Genomic DNA, 11,479 nt, shown 5'->3' on the forward strand with positions numbered 1-11,479 from the left:
TGCCCACATTCTCTCTGCGTATCCTTGATGACCATGTAAACAGTAACGTCATGCTCATAGTTGTACCCATAGATATGTATAGGTAGATTCCCTATTATTTAGATGGCGTCTGCGTGCTTGGGGCGAAATAATAGGGAATCTACCTATACATATCTATGGTTGTACCTGCATGAATGGTCATGTGACATGCGTTTTCGGTTGTGTAGTGTAGACTGAGATCGTTTCCAAAATGCAGTGAAAACGTCAGTGTAGACGAGGATCATTTTCATTTTAAAACGCCGTTTTAAAGCGAAAACGCACTAGTGTAAACAGGGCCTTAGTATCAACTGTGCCAGCTACATAGCTGCACCTTAGCAACCACCCAGAACACACTATCAAGCACATAACCATTCCAAAGCAACCATTCAGAACTCCCTAGCAACTGCATAGTGACTCCCTAGGAACCACCTAGAACACTTTATCAACACCATAGGAACACCTTGGAAAATACTCAAAACACATAGCATAACATAACTGCATGCTTTTCATAATGGTTCTTTTTATCTCAATCCAGTCATATCCTGTTCTTTTTCATCTGATATATATATATATATATATGGGAAAACTTGCATGTTCTGTTAGTGTTTAAGATAGCTTTGTATTGTAATTTTTCATGTTCCCTTCTGTTCTCTGTATACTCTCTTTTATATGTGACACAAGAAAGCAAACGCAGCGGTCTTGAACCTCTGAACGCCGCTGCTCTTCCCTGCCAAGCCAAAGAGTCTCACCGCACGGCCTTCATTCTTCAAACCACAAAACTGTTTGATTACGAGGCCGCGCTGCAGCTCTAGCTCCAGCAGCAGGTGCTCGTCTGGCAGCGCGTTCAGAGGGGCCGGACGTCTCGCCCGTAATCAGTGCAGCCTCCTCACATGCACTTGCATTTCTAAAGAGAGCGGGAGGCTTGATTGGCTCAGAATCAGTAATTATGAACATTGTTTGCAGTAAACAGACACTACTCTTGGACTGTTTGCAAATGGCTGGCAGCAAAATGCCAATTATAAGATGGGGAAACTTCTACACCTACAGCAGAATTTGGGCGAGAACATCAGTTTGTTTATTGTCAAACTTTTTGTTTTATTTTCAAAGACCGTGCTTATAGCTGTTTCTGGCTTGCAGCCATATCATAAACACAGATTGTCTGTCATAAGCGTCATAATATCAAAGTGTAAATAACAGTCTGGACTGTCAGATTTGTTCTTAATGTAGTTACTCATCCTCTAAATGTCATTTGGTCTAAAAATATAAATCAGCACAACTGATCTGAAGACGTTTCAGTGATTATTATGATCTAAAATGAGTTGGTTTAACCGTGTATTTGACTTCCAGGGTGACGCGCGAACACAGGGAGAATCTGGTGAAACTGGCGAAGCAGTTCAGTAACAAGGCCAAGGATTCGCTGAGGAAAGTACGGACCAATGCTGTCACGCGAGTGAAGAAGTCCAAAGAGGGCGTCTCTGAAGATACCATTCACTTGATAGAAAAACAGGTGACACAAATGAACTAAGAAATAAATTAATTAATAAATATTAATTATCAATTTTTATTTTATTAATATCAGTAGTAATAATAGCAGTAGTAAAAAAATGTTAAATGTTTTATTATTAATAAATGAATATTAACTTAAAGGTATTGAAAGTAGTAGTAATTGTAGTCCTAGTAGCAATAATAATAATAAATATTAATAATTGTTTATTAATAAAAAATTAATGTACATTATTAGTAAAACACAAAATTTATGTCACTGCCAAAACTTTTGGCCAAGACTGTACTACGTCTTGACCAAAAGTTATAACATAACTGCATGCTTTTCATAATGGTTCTTTTTATCTCAATCCAGTCATATCCTGTTCTTTTTCATCTGATATATATATATATATATATGGGAAAACTTGCATGTTCTGTTAGTGTTTAAGATAGCTTTGTATTGTAATTTTTCATGTTCCCTTCTGTTCTCTGTATACTCTCTTTTATATGTGACACAAGAAAGCAAACGCAGCGGTCTTGAACCTCTGAACGCCGCTGCTCTTCCCTGCCAAGCCAAAGAGTCTCACCGCACGGCCTTCATTCTTCAAACCACAAAACTGTTTGATTACGAGGCCGCGCTGCAGCTCTAGCTCCAGCAGCAGGTGCTCGTCTGGCAGCGCGTTCAGAGGGGCCGGACGTCTCGCCCGTAATCAGTGCAGCCTCCTCACATGCACTTGCATTTCTAAAGAGAGCGGGAGGCTTGATTGGCTCAGAATCAGTAATTATGAACATTGTTTGCAGTAAACAGACACTACTCTTGGACTGTTTGCAAATGGCTGGCAGCAAAATGCCAATTATAAGATGGGGAAACTTCTACACCTACAGCAGAATTTGGGCGAGAACATCAGTTTGTTTATTGTCAAACTTTTTGTTTTATTTTCAAAGACCGTGCTTATAGCTGTTTCTGGCTTGCAGCCATATCATAAACACAGATTGTCTGTCATAAGCGTCATAATATCAAAGTGTAAATAACAGTCTGGACTGTCAGATTTGTTCTTAATGTAGTTACTCATCCTCTAAATGTCATTTGGTCTAAAAATATAAATCAGCACAACTGATCTGAAGACGTTTCAGTGATTATTATGATCTAAAATGAGTTGGTTTAACCGTGTATTTGACTTCCAGGGTGACGCGCGAACACAGGGAGAATCTGGTGAAACTGGCGAAGCAGTTCAGTAACAAGGCCAAGGATTCGCTGAGGAAAGTACGGACCAATGCTGTCACGCGAGTGAAGAAGTCCAAAGAGGGCGTCTCTGAAGATACCATTCACTTGATAGAAAAACAGGTGACACAAATGAACTAAGAAATAAATTAATTAATAAATATTAATTATCAATTTTTATTTTATTAATATCAGTAGTAATAATAGCAGTAGTAAAAAAATGTTAAATGTTTTATTATTAATAAATGAATATTAACTTAAAGGTATTGAAAGTAGTAGTAATTGTAGTCCTAGTAGCAATAATAATAATAAATATTAATAATTGTTTATTAATAAAAAATTAATGTACATTATTAGTAAAACACAAAATTTATGTCACTGCCAAAACTTTTGGCCAAGACTGTAACTGACCACAGGTTCTCTATGGGATTGAGATCCGGGGAGTTGCCTGGCCACGGATCCAAAATTTCAATGTAATGATCTTCGAGCCACTTCTTTGCTTTGTGACATGGTGCTCCATCATGCTGGAAAATGCACGGATCATCACCAAATTGCTCATGGATCGTTGGAAGAAGTCGCTCTTGCAGGATGTTTTGATACCATTCTTTATTCATGGCAGTGTTTTTGGGCAGAATTATGAGAGAGCCCACTCCCCTGGTTGAAAAGCAACCCCACACATGGATGGTCTCAGGATGCTCAGGATGCCGTTGTTTAAAAGTCTTGGCCTCACTGTGCGTTCAGATGCTCTCACACCAACCTGCTGCCATTCCTGAGCAAGCTCTGCACTGCTGGAGACACTATTCCGTAGCTGACTCCTCAGGAGGAGACGGTCCTGGCGCTTGCTGGACACTCTGGGACGTCCTGAAGACTTCTTCACTGCAGTCGAACCTCTCTCCTTGAAGTTCTTGATGATCCGGCAAATGGTTCTTTCAGGTGCAATATTCTTTGTAGCAATTTCCTCGCATGTGAGGCCATTTTGATGCAAAGTGATGATGGCTGCATGTGTTTCTTTGAAGGTAACCATTGCTAACAAGAACACGATGATTGGAAGTACTTCTTCCCTCCTTTTATAGCAATCAGTCTGCTCTTTACAATCTAATAAGTATGATAGGGATTTTACCTGACTAGTACTCATTCACACTTTCATATGTGCTGCTGATATGATTAGTCAATTAATGTTAGCTGCTCATTTTGTGTCAGGATCAAAAAACAGTGAAATTTGTTTTTGTTTTTTTTGTGAAAAGTTCATTTTTTTTTGGCCAATGAAGCTTTTAGCAATTATTTAAAATGCATCTGATCACTCTACACAGTAATCTAGAAACAATGTGAATGAACACCACAACAGCTTAAGCAGCAAACTTTGCCAAACACAAAATTTATGTCACTGCCAAAACTTTTGGCCATGACTGTAGTGATAATGGTAGTATTATTAATAATAATAAATAATGATATGTTTTAAATGTTGTTTTATTATTAATAAATGCATAAATATTCATTTAAATTTATTAAAACAACAATAATAATAATACAGTATTAATACTTATTTTATTAATAATGAAATAATGTTTATTATTATTATCATTACTAGCAGTAGCAGCAGCAGTAGTTGTAATTTTAATAATTATTATTACCTATACGTTTAATTATTGTTTTATTAATAAATATTAATTTCAAAGTAGTAGTAGTAGTAGTAGTAGTAATAATAATAACTAATAAAAATACAGTATTAATACTTATTTTATTAACAATGAATTAATGTTCATTAGTAGTAGTAGTAGCAGCAGCAGTAGTAGTTGTAATTTTAATAATTATTATTACCTATATTTTTAATTATTGTTTTAGTAATAAATATTAATTTCAAAGTAGTAGCAGTAGTAGTAATAATAATAATATTAATAATAGTTTATTTCATGTTTTATTACTATTAAATGAATGTACATTAATAGTAATAGTAAATAATTATAAATATGTTTTAGTAATAGTAGTTTAATAATATTATTAATAATTATAAATATTAATACTAGTCTTATTATTAAATTAATATATATTATTACTACTACATTTAGTAGTTGCAGTAGTGTTAATAAAATAATAATTAATGTTGTTCTATTAATAAATAGCCAATAATTAGCAGCTAGTAGTAGTAGTACTGATGCTAATAAATTGTTTTATTATTACTAATAAATATAATTTAGCATTAGTACTAGTAGTAATAATAATAAATAGTAAAAAAAAAAATTTAATTGTTGTTTTGTAATAAATAAACCAACCAACCAACCAACCGATAAATACCCACAAGGTATTTTTTTGCAGTCACACAAATATGTAATTGTGTAAATATAGTATGGTATTTATGTATAATAACCATATACATTTGCCTTGTGTTCTCCAATATCACCAGATTCAACAAATGGCAGACGGTTACGTGGCAGACATTGACAAACAGCTGGCCACTAAAACCAAGGAGTTACTCGGATGACAGTGAGGCCTTCCAGACTTTCAGAACGCCCCCGGTCCGTTTGTCTCGCTATCATCAGGTCAAAAACAGTCAGCTGTTCTTGTGACTGGAACAAAAATCCCCCAAACAGAAAACAGTTAATGATCGTGGTGATGGAAGCGGCGAAGGTGGTGTTTTGGATGGTGTTTGGGTTTTTCTCATGCATAAACAAATGTTGGCGTGGCACGCCAGTGGCTTATGGTGCTTCTTGTGTTCACATCTCCAAACAAACAAACGCAGGACAAATGAAGTTTTAATGTGATTTGGGGTACTCCTCCTAATCAAAGCAATGCCACAAACGTGGTGTTTATGTAAAAGGCACCGCACTGAATGTAAACGCTGTGGTCTTTACAGGAGGCTGAAAGTCACACAGGATGGAGGATGAGAGCACAAAGTAACATGCTGCCAACATTTGTTTCGCATTCACAATATCGGCCTAAAATAGTCATTATTTTCATCTATATGATCAGATCTAGCCTTGTAAACTTAATAAAATGCTTCAGTTATTGTCCTGGTGCTGTAGTCCGTGTGTGTGTGTGTGTGTGTGTGTGCGCGCGCTTCGCCTTTTGAATCATATTTCCACATCTGCTGTTCTTTGTTTATTACTGTTGAAACTTAATGCCCAAGATTATTCTAGAATGGCAATGTGAAATATATCTTCTTCTACGACAACATTTCAGAATTCTCAGTGCTGAATACTGATTCTTATTGGTTGATGAATGTTCCAAGGTTTTTCGGCTACTCTCTTTAAAACAAAAGGGGATTTTTGCAGAAAGTGCTATAGAATAACCATTTTAGGTTTCAGTGAACAGTAACCATTTGTAACTCAAATTTTAACCAAAACAACCATTTTTTTCCTGAGTGTAAAGAACCTTTGAATCATCTAAAGAACCTTTTCTCACTATAAAGAACATTTTATGCGACGAAAAGGTTCTACACTTTTAAAAAAGAATGGTTCTTTATTGGCATCAATGGTTCCATTTAGAACCTTTAACATCCATGGAAATTTTCCAGTGCACTTTATAGTGGAAAAAGGTTCTTTAGATTATTTCAATATTCTTTAAGAAAAACAGTGGTTCTTTTAGGAACAGTTTACTGAAAGGTTCTTTGGGGAACCAAAAATGCTCTTCTGTGGCATCACTGCGCAGCCTCATTTGGAACCTTTACGTATTTTTAAGATGGTTAGGGTTCTTTATGGAACCGTAGGTGCCAATAAAGAACATTTTTCATTCAGGCTTCACATGAGTAGTTATAGGGTTTAAAAACCATTAAGATCGAGAGAAAAAAAAAAAAAAAGGCAAATAATTTACTTTTTTTCTCTAATTTACTTCTTATCATTTCAACAGCTGGACGAAAGGTGAATGGGGTGAATGCTCAGCCAAAAAAAAAAAAGTTTGCGATAAATACAACATTCCGTCTTCAGTTTTTCCTTACATGTCCAACAGTATTTCTCGGCAGTAACCGAAAAGCATTGTCTCTAATGGAAGAAAACGTGGGGTCACTAAATAAACAAAAGTTTAGAGGAGCTATTTCGCAGACACAGGAAATGGGCAGGTTTCCCCCGGTCCATATGTCAGCAATTTGGGGGCATTGTATATCTTGGCCTGAGAGAGAGGCTCGTGATCGATGGAGGGGTGAAAATCCCGAGTCGCTGGCTCCGCGCGCTGCCCCGAAAATTGCTTTCAGCTGATAGCTTCATTTCACTTGACATTTATCAAGTGGATTACTGTGTGTTTCTCTGTTTACCACTACCGTGATGGAGAGGATTGCGATAGCAGCGGGGAGACCAAATGTTTTTCCTTCTGTGTCGCTGGAAATATATACATGTAAATTGGCTCTGTAAACTCTTGAATTGACAGTAAACTCGCATCGCAGGAATATATACGCTGCGTTACGTGGACCGTCACCTCTTGACCCGTGTCGGAACGGGGTCAGTGTGCATGCAAAATCAAAACAATGCATCTGCTATTAACCGAGGCAAGTGTCCAGCGGCATGGAAATCTTCCGTATTTCCCCCCTAGTTTGCATGCAAATGAGTTAGGACTGCACTGCATTATTCATCCTCTCAGTCTTGTGGCAATGCTAGAACACTGATGTGCTGGTTAGGTGGGAATATGAGCACTTTACAGACAACGGGGTCTCCAGCGAAGGGGCAGAGCGGTGCTATTATACTTTCCCTGTCCGCGTGCGCTGATTACGGTCCACGCACGCATCCGTACGCGGAGATAGTTACCGGGGGGCCTCGAGAGCGCGTTTAATCACTTCAGTGGCACCGAATTGGCTCCCGCGCGCTCGACGCGTCCTCGCCTGAAGTGCGCGAGCCACCCCGACCGCCTCATCAAGAATCCAATCAGTTTAAGCGTGAGACGCACTTCGCTGGAGATGAAAAGAGATTTTCCGTCGGGATGTCGGTGCCATAAGGGCATGATCACTGCATATGCAAAGTGGAAGGGAAATTAGCGCGGATTCTCTTCCCTCTGATAGTCATGCATATATCAGGGGAGCGTGTAAGGAGTTCGAAACGAAGCCTTTTCTGGCAAATGCATTATTCATTCTTGATCTCGGGTCAATCTGAGCGCTTTTTAAAGAATTACACAACTTAATATGTGGCTTGGTTGTGAACTGCATTGTAATGCAGGCATGATGATAGGTTAGATTTAACCGCCGCGTGCTCATGTCACTTCACACTTGAATTGGACTTCGAGCTCGCTGCTGTTATTCGATATCAGCCTAACAAACTTTTCCTCCCTGATCATTTATTATGCTGCCTGTGAGGAAACACAGAATCGAAATCCCTCTTTTTTATTTCAAACCTTTTTTTACTACAGTTTTCTGCACATTCATGGAATCTTTCAAGGTTCTTTGTAATGGAAAAAGAGGTTCTTTAGATTATTAAAATGTTATTTACACGAAGAAAAAAATGTTCTTTTAAGAACTGTTCACTGAAAGGTTCTTTGGGGAGGTTCTTCGAAGGCCAAAAAAACTTCTGGAACCTTTCTTTTTAAGAGTGTTGATGGAACTTTTAACATTTCAAGAACCTTTAACAACCATGGAACCTTTTCTTTGCGCAAAAGTTTCTTTAGATTATTAAAATGTTCTTCACACTAAGAAAAACAATGGTTATTTTAAGAACTGTTCACAGAAAGGTTCTTTGGGAAACCCAAAATTGTTCTGTTCTTCTTACAGATATACTGTACATATTTTAAGATATTTGCGTTTCAAAATCTATAAGTTGCAATTTTTACTTATATGAAATGTGGTTGGTCATTTATTTCTTGCATCTGTTGAAAGTTCCAGACATTATTTGACATTATTTTACTCTGTTTTCTTTCCTTGTGTTTACATATTTCCTAATGCAAATTGGAAGTTGAGACAGGACAGATTGATGAACTTATCCCTTAAAAAATGTCTTTAAAAATTCTAAAATAGACAGTAGCCACACCTTTGAACTATGATTTGCTACTTGCTATTGCTCGGTTCAGGTGGTATAAGAGGAATTAAAGGGAGGGACGTTTTCATTTTGGGGCCATTTGATTAGACAAAATGAGAGATCAATCTGTGTTTTCCATGAAGTGGAAATTTTTTAATTTATTTTATAATAAATAATATAAAGCTTTATATATTGTTTTCTCTTTAAGTGTAAATTGCTTAATTGTAGGACCTATTGCTAATTTTTTTTACACCCTAAACGTAGCTAACCTTAAACCTTTTATTGTTTTCCAAGCACTACAAATGCAAATCTGATTTTTATACAAAATGAAAACTATAGACCTTACAGGTTAGACACTATATTGAATTTAACATGGATGAAAAGGCTGTGAGGGAGAGACTTACAGTCTTTAAAATCAGTGTTGTGGAAAGCTACTTTTAAATGTAACGCATTACAATATTGTGTTACTCCATAAAAAAAGTAACTAATCACGTTAGTTACTTTTTATGAAAAGTATGCATTACATTACTTTTGTGTTAGCCTACTTTTTATCACCTATGCTGGGCTTGTTATATTTTTATAGTTATATTTTTGTCAACTGTAAAGGCCCTTTCACACCAAAAGTGAAATTAAGTTATTTTATAATAAATAATATAAAGCTTTATATATTGTTTTCTCTTTAAGTGTAAATTGCTTAATTGTAGGACCTATTGCTAATTTTTTTTACACCCTAAACGTAGCTAACCTTAAACCTTTTATTGTTTTCCAAGCACTACAAATGCAAATCTGATTTTTATACAAAATGAAAACTATAGACCTTACAGGTTAGACACTATATTGAATTTAACATGGATGAAAAGGCTGTGAGGGAGAGACTTACAGTCTTTAAAATCAGTGTTGTGGAAAGCTACTTTTAAATGTAACGCATTACAATATTGTGTTACTCCATAAAAAAAGTAACTAATCACGTTAGTTACTTTTTATGAAAAGTATGCATTACATTACTTTTGTGTTAGCCTACTTTTTATCACCTATGCTGGGCTTGTTATATTTTTATAGTTATATTTTTGTCAACTGTAAAGGCCCTTTCACACCAAAAGTGAAATTAATAAGCCTCAGGCTGAAGGAAGTGCCTCTTCATTTACTCCCATGAGGAAGTAAGGGGACAGGAGGGCTGTCAGTGAATAAATGGGGAAACAAAGCAACTTGCATTACTTATTTGAAAAAGTAACTTGTAAGTAATTTTCTTGAAAATTTAAAAGTAATGCGTTACTTGACTAGTTAGGCTACTTTTTAAAAAAGTAATCTGATTACGTAACTCGCTTTGCTTGTAATGTGTTACGTCCCCAACACGGAGTACAATGACACAAACTATAAAGGTCCTAGTTCATGAAGAATTTTCGGAACTCACAACTTCCATGGAATCTTTGTCCACTTTTTTCTTTCGGAAAGTCGATTCATCAGCCAAACAATCGGTATTGTTGTTAAACAACAGCACAATCCATTGAACGCACTTACTTCAGCCTCGTTTTCATTCCTGTCATAAATGAAATATGGCGCAAACCTGACTAAAGTCTATTCTAGTTGGGATTTTAGTCTGTGGAAATAGTTTCCTTCCGGTTGCCCTCCATCCAACCTGAACGACCTAAACCTGTGCTATGTGCAATTACATCCCGGCCCAGGGTGCGCTCATTAGATGAATCCTATAGAACAGAAACGTCTTTGAGTTTGAAGTGGTTAAACTGTCATTTCAAATCGTCTGGACCTTGTGATTACCAGCACGGGAGGAATTATATATTTAGCTTTAAGTCCGTAGCGATTTCCTGCCCCTGTCTTGATCCTAAGTGACTGGAGCTCTAGATACCCCCATCTCCACGGAGTCTCGATATCCCCGCGGGAGGACTGTAATCAACGGCTCAAAGCACGGAGAGACGCGAGATGAGGCGAGTGGGGGTCACGGCATAGGCCTACATGCGCGCATGCACAAAGCTGTCTGTGCTAAACGCGTATTATTCATAAGTCTTTGCTGCACAGAAGAGAAGGGAGGCACCTGCCATGCAAGGTAGTTAAAGGGACACGCGACTGGGGTGAGAGGCCTCTCACTGAGCCTGTGATCACTAGTGACAGTGTCGCTAATGCTGAGGGGAACGAAAGTGGACTGTAGTTTTGTGTAGCGAACAGATTTAAAGATTGGGTAGCGGTGTGACTGCTGTCTAAGGCCACCAAGATTTCTCAGCAGGTAGCATCTAAAAATAGGCTACACTTTACTTCAGGAATTTGAGGTGGTTGGAGTCTCACACATTGACTAAAAATAAAGGTTCCAAAAAGGGGTTTTCGAACCATTTTTGTTACGAAAAGAACCTTTCAGTGAATTGGGCCGGTTGCATAAACTGTTAAAAAGTTAGTCATCTAGGCTAATTTTTGTTTTCCTCAAGACTGGTCATAACTTTTTTAATTTGGTTATGAAAAAGGCAGATTGGTCTTATTTGTATTGGAAAAGTAAGACTGGTTACCCCTTGGCAACTGCTAGTTGGTCAAACTAGTTCTTAAGACACAGTCTTAACATGGCTAAGTTTATGCAACTGGCCCCAGTTCTTAAAATAACTTTTTTTGTCTTAGTGTGAAGAACATTTTAGTAATCTAAAGAAACTTTTATCCATTGGGAAGGTTCCATTGACGTTAAAGGTGCTTCACTGAACCATTAATGACAATAAAGAACCTATATTTTTAGTGGCATAAAGTCTGGTCAACTTCATAGCGCATTAACTGCCACAAGAAGGACATGTAAAGCAACCAACCACATTGTATTGTGGTTTTATGTGTCCTT

General features: G+C 37.1%; 1 protein-coding gene across 1 annotated transcript in view; it reads left to right on the top strand.

Moving 5' to 3' along the window:
* Positions 1–6,073, top strand: part of LOC107744143 (ribosome-recycling factor, mitochondrial-like) — a 19,596-nt gene extending 13,523 nt beyond the window's left edge. Inside the window, exons 11-12 of the mRNA XM_016557651.1 lie at positions 1,366–1,525; positions 5,127–6,073. Of these exons, the coding sequence (XP_016413137.1) occupies positions 1,366–1,525; positions 5,127–5,204 (238 nt within the window). The 3' untranslated portion in view covers positions 5,205–6,073. The remainder of the gene's footprint in view (positions 1–1,365; positions 1,526–5,126) is intronic.
* The last annotated feature ends 5,406 nt before the right edge of the window (positions 6,074–11,479 follow it).

Source organism: Sinocyclocheilus rhinocerous, unplaced genomic scaffold (assembly GCF_001515625.1).
Source record: "Sinocyclocheilus rhinocerous isolate Xijiao unplaced genomic scaffold, SAMN03320098_v1.1 scaffold287, whole genome shotgun sequence".
Taxonomy (NCBI): domain Eukaryota; kingdom Metazoa; phylum Chordata; class Actinopteri; order Cypriniformes; family Cyprinidae; genus Sinocyclocheilus; species Sinocyclocheilus rhinocerous.